Source organism: Diplotaxodon limnothrissa, linkage group LG1, assembly GCF_057381915.1.
Source record: "Diplotaxodon limnothrissa isolate DT_005_m linkage group LG1, D_limnothrissa_male_GT1.1, whole genome shotgun sequence".
In the NCBI taxonomy this organism is placed as follows: domain Eukaryota; kingdom Metazoa; phylum Chordata; class Actinopteri; order Cichliformes; family Cichlidae; genus Diplotaxodon; species Diplotaxodon limnothrissa.
In genome coordinates, this window is record NC_140596.1 from 68,811 (window position 1) to 81,968 (window position 13,158).

The window sequence follows — 13,158 nt, forward strand, 5'->3', positions numbered from 1 at the left end:
CACTTTGTGGCTCGTTTAGTTTTTCTGTTTCATGAAGCTCAGAGGCTGCGCGAGGTTGTCCTCTCTCTGTGCCGCCAAGATTTTATTTTGGTGCTGAGTTTGATTGTTTGTGGCATTTTTTTAAATGTAACATTTCTTTTAGTCTGAAATTCTTTTACTTTTTTTCACATACATGTCCTGTGTCTTCTACATGTCCTCTGCATGTGCCACTAAATCATACATTTATAACTAAAAGTAAACAGGAAATATAATATAAATATAATAAAATGGAAATAATAACTCATCCTTTCTCCAACACAACCAGCAAGTGCACTCAGTATTTAATCATTTCTTTATTTTTGCATATGAAGTATAAATAAGTATTCCAACATGAATCACTTAAATTGATTATTATGTTTAATTTGAGGACATCGACCTGGTGTTAGAGACAGTTTATAAGTTACACCAGCAAGCAAAGCTGTAGTTTGTGGCCTGATTTTCCGATTGTCATGTGATCGTGATGGAGCCGTTAAAGCTTTGAATGTGTCACTTCAAAGAAATGAGACATTTTGTAGGTTTTGGCCTGTTTTAGTGACAGAACAGGGAGCAGGGTCATTTTTATCTCAAACAGTTTATTGATGGAATAAATCTTACTCTCATTTATGAGAATAAGAAGTGACTCAAACACATACTTTCTTCAATTAATTATAAAAATGTCTTTAGCTTAGCTTGTAGTTAGAGCTGGGTTAGGCGACCCTAACCATCCCTCAGGTTCCTGGGGACTTCCCATGATGCACTGAGAGGTGCACTTTGCCCTCCACTCCCTCTTTTGTTCGTGTTTCGTTCCTCTTTTCTCTTTCTCCTCATTTACTGACTTGTCACTGCTGACCGTGGATCTGTTGGAGGTCTCTTCCTGTTCCTCAGCCGTGTTGTAGCGTCTTCACCTGACACTATAAAACACCTACAGGTGTCTCTAATGAGCTGCAGCTGTATGAACTCTGCATGTGCTTGCAGGACCATCAAGCTGTGGGATCTGGAGAAGTTTACGATGATCGGCTCGTTGGAGGGCGACACGACTCCGGTCAGGTGAGTTTTTCCCCGTTGCAGCAGGGTGTAACTGGAATGTGACCTCTGACCCCTGTCCCTGTGGTTTCAGGTGTATATGTTTTAGCCCAGATGGCTCCTGCCTGTACAGCGGCGCCACGGACTCGCTGCGGGTCTTCGGCTGGGAACCGGACCGCTGCTTTGACGCGGTGCCGGTGAGCTGGGGAAAGGTGTCTGACCTCGCCATCTGCAACCAGCAGCTGGTGTGTAGCTCCGCCCACCGCTCAGTAACAGTACTGTGCAGAAGTTTTAGGTAATCTTAATCTTCCACCTTCTCCTCATGTCAGATCGGCGTGTCTCATCAGCTGTCGAGTGTGTCGTCCTACGTGGTCGATCTGAAGAGGGTAAAGAAGAGCGGTGGCGCCGTGATCCAGGGGATCATCCAGGACGACCAGCCGCTCACAGAGCCGAAGAAGGACCCCAAAGGAGCGGCACTGCGAAAGAACTACGAGAGACCCACGACCACCTGCAGATCGCAGAGGTACGGCACACTGAGAGACAGGAGAAAATACTCCAGATACTGCAAGTACTGACTCCTGGATTTAAAGTTTTATACATGAGCCACTGGTTTCATTCATCAAACACTCAGATCACATGTCATATATATATATATATATATATATATATATATATATATATATATAATAAATATATATATATATATATATATATATATATAATAAATATATATATATATATATATATATATATATATATATATAAAATCTTATTTGACTTCAGTGGAAAAGTTTCGCTTCCAGATTCTTTAATAAAAGTAAATAAAGTAAAAAATTTGCAGTTTTTCTTCTAAAAACAAACAAACAAATGTTTGTGATGTCATCAGGTTGAAGCACCGTTCAGAGTCTGACAGGCGGAGCCCCGAAGGGGAGAGGCGGAGCCCTAGCGAGGACGAGGCGGACGAGAAGCTGTCGTCTGCTGAGATCCACAACGCCGAGGACTACAAGGCCATCTTCCAGCCAAAGAGCGCCATCTGTAGGTGGACCCGGAGCATGCAGCTCAGATGTTGAATAACGAATACAGTTATACGTACATACAACGAGATCTGTGAAATATTGCTATTGAAAAGGACGCTGAGTTCATCTTTAATCAACACTGCACCAACAAAATCTGTGTTTAGTTTCCCCGAAAGCTTCTATTTCCTCACCTGTTGATCCACCTGCAGCATCGCCATCAGTTCTGCTCTGGCTGATTTTGAGAAGCAGGCCATATTTGAAAAGTGAGAGGAGTAAACATTACTCGCTGTAAGAGCCAAACAGGATGGGAGGATCTGATTGGTTCTTTGTGCCTTTTTAAAATATTCATCCTAATGAGGACAAAGACACTCTCGTCATTTCTTCTTTTGTTTTCATGTCGTCACATTTATTTTGCAGTCTGAGCTCCTCGTTCTCCTCTCTTCCAGCTCGCACTCCTCCTAAGATGTCGGAGCCTTTTCCCGCTCCTCCAGAGGACGGTGAGTCCAGCACAGCTTCACGTTTCTGTGAGACATCAGGAGACGACGCGCCTCCGACGTTTCAGTTTATAGATGAAACACGAACAATAAATCACGTGTTCGACAGTGAAAAACACACGACACAAAAACACACGACAGAGGTGTTTCAGCTCCTGTTTTGTGGTTACTGGGTCGTTTCCTGATGATTTCTTCTTCTGCTCAGAGTCCATTTTGGCGATCAGCCGGCAGCTGAAGGACATAAAGACTCATTTTCCTGATAAACAGCAGGTCAGTGAACGCAGCAGCCGTGTGTCTGTGTGGAAACATGGACGCCTTAGGACAGCGGACTATAAATGCAACGAACCTATCAGAGCTCAAATACCTGCTGTTTACAACAAAGTAGTCCTCCAGCCGCTCGGTTTTCTCTTTCTTTAGTTAAAGATTTTTCTTTGTCTTCAGAAAATCAGTTTAATTCAAAACCATCTAAAACCTTTAACAGCTGTGTGACTTTGGTCTGAGTGCGGTTATATGAGAGGTTTTATGAGTCTAAATTAACAACTAAAATGATGTGTGAGAAATTATTTTGTAATAAATGAAGGCCATCATTCTTCTTGTGGCTTCATCAACAGTGCTCCCTCTGATCTCTGCCACAACAGAAACCTTAGGACACGCAAGGACAATAATTTTACTGACAGTAGTACCATCAGTCACACCTAAAAGAAAGCAAGCACAGCTACACAGTAATTAGGCTCTATAATATTGATGCTAATTGACTGAGAAAGAGTTAGGTGTCAAAAGAGAGTGATATTATACCCCTTTCGTCAAACGCAGTGATTTATGACCCCCTTAATTGATTTATGACCCCTAATTAAATTATCCCCTAATTAAATTATTCATGAGCTCCGGAAGTAGGAAGTAATTAAATAATAAAAATATGATATTCATAAAAATATGATATTCATAAAAATATGATATTCATAAAAATATAATTGATTATTTAGAAAGTTTCTTATATATCAAAATAGCATTCTTTTATTTCTTTAAGCAATTAAATTTTTTTTTTTATTTTTTTTTATGCTCAAAAAACGCCATCTGGTGGCGGGTCAGTGTGTGTGTGTGTGCGCGCGCGCGCGCCCGAGGCTGTGTGTCTGGGCGCGCGGGGTGCGCCCGTGTCTCCGGACCGTGCTCTCTCGGGCTCCGTGCTCATGTGTTTAAAAATGTATTAAACCATATTAAAATTGTTTAGTTAAACTTGTGCTTTTGTAACGTTCAGTATGGCCACAAACACATGCTATATGCCTTGGGGGAAAACTTTATTTAGATTTATATGCATTTGTAGATTTAGAATAAAACTCATACTCAGAAAAAATTCGCGATCCCCTAACCCTCCTTAGATACATAAGCAGGGAAAACTCCTTAAAAAACCCTCCGCTATTTCTCCAAAACCCTACAATAACTTGTTAGGGTACCCCCTCTATTCCCAAAACCTTATATTCGATAACAGGGAAAATCCTGAAAAAATCCTTAGTCTTTTTTCTGAAATTCAGCGCCCCGCGGCTCCCTTCATGCTCAGCCAAACAAAGCCAAAACTCCTTTTAAAAATTTCTCCGCGATTTCTCCAAAACCCCTAGAATAACTTGTTAGCTACCCCTCTATTCCCCAAAAAAAAGCGCTATAATCCAAAAACATTGGGAAAGCTCCTTACTCTTTTTTCTTCAAAAACTTGCCTCTTGCTAGCTACCTCTAAAATTCTACGCAGAGTCTAAGTTCTACCTCGCTCTTAATCGCACCGACCCGCAACAGCTTCCAGAGCACAATTTTTTCCTGCTTGTTCGCTCCCCGCTCTGGTCCCGAATGCGCTGCTTACCTCGTTTGAAAATTCCCCCCTTAGACCAACTCCGCCTCACTGCGCCCCGCTGCCAATCACATAACCCTTGCACCGCTCCCTTCGCACCCCGGTTAGCCAATCCGCTCCAGCTCTGATTTTACGATCTCCCGCTGATGTTAAGACTATCTTCGAACCCCAGAAGAGATCTGACTTCAGACGTATCAACAACTGGCGCCGCTCAGACTGCTTGCGAGTTCGCATAGGGAGCGGCCGATTTCAACAGCAACTTGCGTCTCTTTCCTTATCCGCATATCATTCGGTAAGTGTTAATCTTCCTCTCTAACTACATTTTTGCATTTTCCTTTTTACCATTCTGTCAATCCTTTCATTTAAAAAAATAAATAAATATCACAATGGTTTGTAACAGGTACAATACACCATCCATCCATCCATTCGCCTCCACTTATCCTTTTCTCAGGCTCGCGCGGTGCGCTGGAGCCTATCCCACGTACAATACACTTTAAAATATATATAAGCTCCACTTTTAACTCCCGTAAAAGTTTATACATTACATGTCTACATCACCTATCATGGCCTCATCGGGTATCTCATATCATCTTGTTATTGTTATGTTATGCTCCTTTGATATTTTGCTAGTTTGCGTGTTTTAAAACTCTTTTTGTTTTTCTTTATATTTTTAGACCCAGATGTGTTAACCTGATCCCTGCGAAACACCAGCTCTGCGTGGATTTTGACCGCGAGTGACCGGATGTTGTTTCCGGCCTGAGGTTGCCTGAAATGCCGTGAGGCTCGTTTGAAAGATTGCGCCCGAGACCAACTCCGCCTCCAAGGCATGCCTACCTTTAGCTGCCACCAGTGAGATATCAGAGCCGGGCTCCACATATCCAATCAGGAGCATGAGCAAGACAGCTTTTGCAGACTCTCCAGAAATATACAAGTCCTTACCAACTGCTCTGCAACCCAGTGTTTCTGGTCCCCTCACTAACATCGCTTTTTGAGATATTTTTTATGAACCACCAAAAAAGCAATTTTACCCCACAGACTGGGTCTGAGGGCAGCAGCGGGGACAAATGATTGTAATGAAGCGACGGACATTTCATGGCTGGTCTTGCATAATCGTGAGTTATTATGTCATATGGTGATAAGTACATAGTTTTGCAAGAGGCATACAAGCACTGTGGAAAAAGTAATCATAAAACTGTTTTTGTGAACACCCTACGTTATGCTTTAAAAAATGTGATACATGTAATGTGATCATCAAAGAACATGATTTTTTAAAAAAAAAAAACTTTTATTCTTATGCTTTTAAAGTATGTCAGATTATCTTAAAACACTTATTTGTATGTTATAATGTTTTTCTTACACCATGTGTAATTTTTATAGACACCTTATTCATTGTATCAATGTGTAATTATGTATCTTTGATAAATAAATAAAATATTTAATCTTGTATTTGTGTACTTTCTGGTGATTCAATAAAAAATTAGTCACATATCGCTCTGATAAACACAGATGGCTGAAAGAAATGTTTGATGGAACAAAGGAAACAAGTGTCTTGCTGCTAAACTTTTAAGTCACCATGGTTTAAATGAGAAAGTCTGTATGTAAAACATGAAAAACTCCAAACCCGGTTTAACTACAAAGGTGTACTCATTTCTTTGTAATGGTACTTTACCGTTCCAATGAAACAAAAAGAAAATCTCATTTTTAAAGTACATTTTTCGGCCATCCTGACCTATTTTCAGGGGCAAGAATGTTGATGTTAGACTGTGTTTTAAATCAGGTTGTGATCTTAAACTAACTATCACAGCACTGATTTCAGTTGTAATGTCAATTAGAATCCCAATTTGGCTTTTCTCCAGTCAGTGTTATGGTGAAATTTAACTTGTTCTTTTGTGTAATTGCACATGGCCCAGCAAAGGACCCCTTAGTAAACTGTACAGCATAAGTTTTCAATTCACTTTTGTCAGAAAACTTCACAGTATGAGAAGTTACAGCACAGTTTCTCCAAACGTGTGGTTCTTTTTCAGCCAGCGTGCTTTTAGAGCATCTACATTAGCTCATGTAGTAAAAGTACAATCAGTAAGTGTACTTTAACATTTGAGATTCCGAGTCACTCTTGCTTAGATCATGTGAACTATATCATGAACCTTTTTTTGTATAATGCATCAAACGTGTTCAAATCAGTTTATTTTCAATTTATTTTAACTAGAGACAAGCAACTCCTTTTTAGCTTCTGTTATGTATTTACCTCTCACACCTTAATCTAGATGTTAGTGTTCTCAGAGTTAACATGTCTCATGTTGCCATGTTGTATTTCTAATACCCAGCCTCAGTGTTCGCCCTGTTGACCCTCAAATCCAAACACCAATGATCTAGATATTCACAACATTCATAAGGAGATTCTTAAGGTCTTAAGTTTTGTTGTTTTTATGTTTTTATGTTTTACAAAAAAAAAACTTCACATTTTTTATATTTTTAAACGAAAGTGACATGCAAGGATATTTTTCTTTAGTGATGTTGCTTCAGCAATCTCAAATACTAATTATTCTGGGAATTTTTATGGTCAAACTATGTGATTTTCCAAATGTGTGTGTGTGTGGAGTAAAATGACCTTGTTCTTATGATGTTGTCACCGTGAATCATTTAGGATTAACAACACAAATTGTATCGATAGCAGAAACAGTCTTATAACTTATAATTCTCACACGTTACCGCTAGTTTTACAAACGCAGTCTTCTTCAGCTCTGTTTATGTAGCTTTTATGAAACTGATTTTCCATAGTACAAGTAGAATTTAATTTTTCTTTGCTCTCCAGTATAAATGCAATAATTTGCAGGCTTTTTACTGAAACTCTCACAATGCAACACTCAATGCTCAGAGCTTCATATATCAACAGCTCTGAAAATATCTTCTTTTTTAAAGTAATGTAGGACAGGATCTCTCACTCTCTGTGTCTCAAAAAAAACCCAACTAAACTGGCAATCACCACTAAACAAATGAAAGTAGTTTATGGCTTTTTTATCAGCTGCATTTCTTTCATTTATGTATTGATCCCATTGTTTATTGGTAATGCTTTTAGGTCACTGTTTTAGCATGTCTGCCTCACACTCCATTTAAACAGTTTAACAGATAGAGGTGGCATTGGAGTTTGTTGGGTGCTCCTTCTGAGACCGATCTGTTGCAGTCTGTTTGGCCACAGCTGTGGGTGCCTTCTTTGCTGATCGCTTTATTCTCTCTTCTAGCATACTCCTTAATCTTATCCAATTTCAGTTTATCCAACAACAGATGCAGCCTGTGATCCACTCATTTTAAGCATTCAACATAAGCAGCATGCCAAAATCCAAAACAAAGGCAACAGCAATTCCTTCAAACTCAGGTGAACGCCTGCAGAGCCACAGCACACACACACACCAAACCGAATAGCAAACGTAGCGGTGGGCGTGTCACAAAAACATCTTCTATGGTCAGAATCCAAACTGCGTTCAAACAAACAATACGCAGCACAAAAACACAGTTTACATACCACCGTCGTCTTCTCCTTATCTGTCAGACTAGCCGATTTTATGGGTGTAGTGTAGTGATGGGATTTCCGGCTCTTTTTAGAGATCCGGCTCTTTCGGTTCGGCTCACTAAAAAGAGCCGGCTCTTTCGGCTCCGAACCGGCTCTTCAGGTTGTTTTGTTGCTTTAATTAATTTATTATTAACAATAATATAAAATTATGCACAAAAGGAATTACTAACATAAAAACAAGTGGTTTTATTTATATATGTTTATATATAAATATATGCGGTGGCCCCTAGAGACAAAACACGTACAAACTCCAAAACACATTTCTAGCATGAACTGAACTTCCAAAGCAGAGCTACTAGATCACTTAAATTACACAATTGAAAGCATGTGTGTATTGTTTGTGTATTTATACACAGGCACTCATATATATATTCAAATAATTTAAAAAAAAGTTCATTTACCTGTTATTACCACACACCAAATCCGGTCGTTGGTACTTGCTGGCTTGTGTAGCCACAAGATAACAAAGGCTCAACACTGCGCCCAGCATCCTGGAGCACTTCTGTTGTCTTTTGTACGTGTTTTGAGTTTTTATATGCTTCTGAGTTTTTATATGCTTCTGAGTTTTTACGTGCTTCGGAGTTTGTACGTGTTTTTACGTGTTTTGGAGTTTGTACGTGTTTTTACGTGTTTTGGAGTTTGTACATGCTTCAGAGTTCGTACGTGATTTGAAGTTTGTATGTGCTTTGTCTCTAGGGGCCACCGTAAATATACTTTTATTTATTCACTCCACATAAAATGTAATAAATAAATCATATAATACAAAAATCAACTATTCACATTTCAAGTTTTAACTATTTAAATTTCAGCTTTTTCCTTTCACAAATTTAAAGTGAAAAGAACACAAAACACTGCAAACCACAACACAATTAAATATAAATTATAATAATATGAAAACTAAAAGAACATGCATATTCTCTGTCATATGGACCTGCATGAATAAACTTTCTCAATCCTTTATCTCTTTCTTAAGGTCTTAAGTTTTGTTGTTTTTATGTTTTTATGTTTTACAAAAAAAAAACTTCACATTTTTTATATTTTTAAACGAAAGTGACATGCAAGGATATTTTTCTTTAGTGATGTTGCTTCAGCAATCTCAAATACTAATTATTCTGGGAATTTTTATGGTCAAACTATGTGATTTTCCAAATGTGTGTGTGTGTGGAGTAAAATGACCTTGTTCTTATGATGTTGTCACCGTGAATCATTTAGGATTAACAACACAAATTGTATCGATAGCAGAAACAGTCTTATAACTTATAATTCTCACACGTTACCGCTAGTTTTACAAACGCAGTCTTCTTCAGCTCTGTTTATGTAGCTTTTATGAAACTGATTTTCCATAGTACAAGTAGAATTTAATTTTTCTTTGCTCTCCAGTATAAATGCAATAATTTGCAGGCTTTTTACTGAAACTCTCACAATGCAACACTCAATGCTCAGAGCTTCATATATCAACAGCTCTGAAAATATCTTCTTTTTTAAAGTAATGTAGGACAGGATCTCTCACTCTCTGTGTCTCAAAAAAAACCCAACTAAACTGGCAATCACCACTAAACAAATGAAAGTAGTTTATGGCTTTTTTATCAGCTGCATTTCTTTCATTTATGTATTGATCCCATTGTTTATTGGTAATGCTTTTAGGTCACTGTTTTAGCATGTCTGCCTCACACTCCATTTAAACAGTTTAACAGATAGTGGGAGGAAGGTGGCATTGGAGTTTGTTGGGTGCTCCTTCTGAGACCGATCTGTTGCAGTCTGTTTGGCCACAGCTGTGGGTGCCTTCTTTGCTGATCGCTTTATTCTCTCTTCTAGCATACTCCTTAATCTTATCCAATTTCAGTTTATCCAACAACAGATGCAGCCTGTGATCCACTCATTTTAAGCATTCAACATAAGCAGCATGCCAAAATCCAAAACAAAGGCAACAGCAATTCCTTCAAACTCAGGTGAACGCCTGCAGAGCCACAGCACACACACACACCAAACCGAATAGCAAACGTAGCGGTGGGCGTGTCACAAAAACATCTTCTATGGTCAGAATCCAAACTGCGTTCAAACAAACAATACGCAGCACAAAAACACAGTTTACATACCACCGTCGTCTTCTCCTTATCTGTCAGACTAGCCGATTTTATGGGTGTCACTGTGCGCCAAAGCCGAGGACGCTCAGAATGATTCGGATTAAACTGTGTCAGTCGGAGCTTTTATGGAGTCTTACAGTAAACGGATTATTGCATTTAAAAGAACTGAGAGACTTCAATTTAATTTTGTTTATGCAGCGCCAAATCACAACATCAGTCACCTCAATGCGCTTTATACTTTAAGATCTACATACAGAGAAAAACCAACAATCATATGACCTCCTATGAGCACTTTGGCGACAGTGGGAAGGAAAAACTCCAGAACCAGGCTCAGGGCTTCTACTTTCCTTCAAAATAAAAGCTTCACATGAGTCTCGATAGCAAAAATCTGACCAGTGTTGGTGTTGCAGGGTCACACTCAGGCTGTGAGGAGTTTGGCCTTCAGTCCTGATGGGAAGTGGTTAGCTTCAGCGAGCGACGACTGCACCGTCAAGGTACGACCTGATCTGACGTCTCACCTTTAATGTAAAAAATATATTTTAAGGATTGTTTTTCCCGGTACTTACATGTTGTGGTAACTCTGACTCTGTAACAGTAGATGCTGAGAAACCTTCAGAGTAACTATAACCTGCAGGAGTTACACGATGCTGTGAATGTAAACTGTGAAGCAGAACATCAGCAGCAGGAAACTGTGCAGAAAGGCTGGAAGACGTTAAAATGTTCCAGCTGGTCCTGGTTCATGTTTGGTAGTCACGTGTTCCCATAAAATAAAACGAGCGATTGAATCGCAACATTTTTAGATTCTTCTACATTTTAAAATGGTTTTAAAAGGTCCGTCTGTTGAATCACTTCAGTGTTTTAGGATTTTTAAGATCCATCTTTTCTATTAAAATAGTTTTCAGGACACTTCTTGACCCAGGTTCAGTTACATTTATTTAAATAAAGTAATAAGCTGGTGATGTGTAACGACTCGTTAGGCTAACATTTCATCGATGTTTAGAATTAAGTTTCATTTCATTTGCAGCGGTCGGATGTTCGGGTGTTTGAGAGCATCTTGGGAATTTAAAAGTGTGAACATGATGTGTTTATTCTGTAAATGCTGTGAAAGCATCAAACCGGCAGCATCCTGTAATAAAATCGCTCATTCTGATTGGCTGAAGGAGGTGAGCTCTGCTCTCTTCCTGTTCGATGACCTCAGCCCTGTCCTCTTGTCTCCATCAGCTGTGGGACCTGGCTCAGGGGAAAACCATCACGGAATTCAAATCTCACACCGCCGCCGTCAACATCGTCCAGTTCCACCCCAACGAGTACCTGCTGGCCTCCGGAAGCTCCGACAGGTACGTCGCCGCAGGCCGAGCGCCCGAGACGCAGCAGCTCGGAGCTGAAGGAGCGACTCATGAGTGGAATCAGTGTTTGTGACACTTTGTGGCTCGTTTAGTTTTTCTGTTTCATGAAGCTCAGAGGCTGCGCGAGGTTGTCCTCTCTCTGTGCCGCCAAGATTTTATTTTGGTGCTGAGTTTGATTGTTTGTGGCATTTTTTTAAATGTAACATTTCTTTTAGTCTGAAATTCTTTTACTTTTTTTCACATACATGTCCTGTGTCTTCTACATGTCCTCTGCATGTGCCACTAAATCATACATTTATAACTAAAAGTAAACAGGAAATATAATATAAATATAATAAAATGGAAATAATAACTCATCCTTTCTCCAACACAACCAGCAAGTGCACTCAGTATTTAATCATTTCTTTATTTTTGCATATGAAGTATAAATAAGTATTCCAACATGAATCACTTAAATTGATTATTATGTTTAATTTGAGGACATCGACCTGGTGTTAGAGACAGTTTATAAGTTACACCAGCAAGCAAAGCTGTAGTTTGTGGCCTGATTTTCCGATTGTCATGTGATCGTGATGGAGCCGTTAAAGCTTTGAATGTGTCACTTCAAAGAAATGAGACATTTTGTAGGTTTTGGCCTGTTTTAGTGACAGAACAGGGAGCAGGGTCATTTTTATCTCAAACAGTTTATTGATGGAATAAATCTTACTCTCATTTATGAGAATAAGAAGTGACTCAAACACATACTTTCTTCAATTAATTATAAAAATGTCTTTAGCTTAGCTTGTAGTTAGAGCTGGGTTAGGCGACCCTAACCATCCCTCAGGTTCCTGGGGACTTCCCATGATGCACTGAGAGGTGCACTTTGCCCTCCACTCCCTCTTTTGTTCGTGTTTCGTTCCTCTTTTCTCTTTCTCCTCATTTACTGACTTGTCACTGCTGACCGTGGATCTGTTGGAGGTCTCTTCCTGTTCCTCAGCCGTGTTGTAGCGTCTTCACCTGACACTATAAAACACCTACAGGTGTCTCTAATGAGCTGCAGCTGTATGAACTCTGCATGTGCTTGCAGGACCATCAAGCTGTGGGATCTGGAGAAGTTTACGATGATCGGCTCGTTGGAGGGCGACACGACTCCGGTCAGGTGAGTTTTTCCCCGTTGCAGCAGGGTGTAACTGGAATGTGACCTCTGACCCCTGTCCCTGTGGTTTCAGGTGTATATGTTTTAGCCCAGATGGCTCCTGCCTGTACAGCGGCGCCACGGACTCGCTGCGGGTCTTCGGCTGGGAACCGGACCGCTGCTTTGACGCGGTGCCGGTGAGCTGGGGAAAGGTGTCTGACCTCGCCATCTGCAACCAGCAGCTGGTGTGTAGCTCCGCCCACCGCTCAGTAACAGTACTGTGCAGAAGTTTTAGGTAATCTTAATCTTCCACCTTCTCCTCATGTCAGATCGGCGTGTCTCATCAGCTGTCGAGTGTGTCGTCCTACGTGGTCGATCTGAAGAGGGTAAAGAAGAGCGGTGGCGCCGTGATCCAGGGGATCATCCAGGACGACCAGCCGCTCACAGAGCCGAAGAAGGACCCCAAAGGAGCGGCACTGCGAAAGAACTACGAGAGACCCACGACCACCTGCAGATCGCAGAGGTACGGCACACTGAGAGACAGGAGAAAATACTCCAGATACTGCAAGTACTGACTCCTGGATTTAAAGTTTTATACATGAGCCACTGGTTTCATTCATCAAACACTCAGATCACATGTCATATATATATATATATA

At 40.2% G+C, this 13,158-nt stretch overlaps 1 protein-coding gene across 3 annotated transcripts in view; it reads left to right on the forward strand.

Annotated features, from left to right (window-relative positions):
• The window catches only part of LOC146639168 (uncharacterized), a 36,194-nt gene that overhangs the window by 8,015 nt on the left and 15,021 nt on the right, over positions 1 to 13,158 (forward strand). For 2 of the 3 annotated variants that reach the window (XR_014906217.1, XM_085354420.1), the window contains exons 1-11: positions 403 to 1,065; positions 1,136 to 1,286; positions 1,371 to 1,564; positions 1,928 to 2,076; positions 2,504 to 2,554; positions 2,757 to 2,821; positions 10,451 to 10,534; positions 11,262 to 11,377; positions 12,453 to 12,524; positions 12,595 to 12,745; positions 12,830 to 13,023. Coding sequence is in view for 2 of the 3 variants with exons in the window: in XM_085354420.1 (XP_085210546.1) it covers positions 956 to 1,065; positions 1,136 to 1,286; positions 1,371 to 1,564; positions 1,928 to 2,076; positions 2,504 to 2,554; positions 2,757 to 2,821; positions 10,451 to 10,534; positions 11,262 to 11,377; positions 12,453 to 12,524; positions 12,595 to 12,745; positions 12,830 to 13,023 (1,337 nt within the window). In the remaining variant the exon portion in view is untranslated. Of the gene's footprint in view, positions 1 to 402; positions 1,066 to 1,135; positions 1,287 to 1,370; positions 1,565 to 1,927; positions 2,077 to 2,503; positions 2,555 to 2,756; positions 2,822 to 10,450; positions 10,535 to 11,261; positions 11,378 to 12,452; positions 12,525 to 12,594; positions 12,746 to 12,829; positions 13,024 to 13,158 lie in introns of those variants that run through there. The other variant, XM_085354533.1, reaches the window with a different exon arrangement.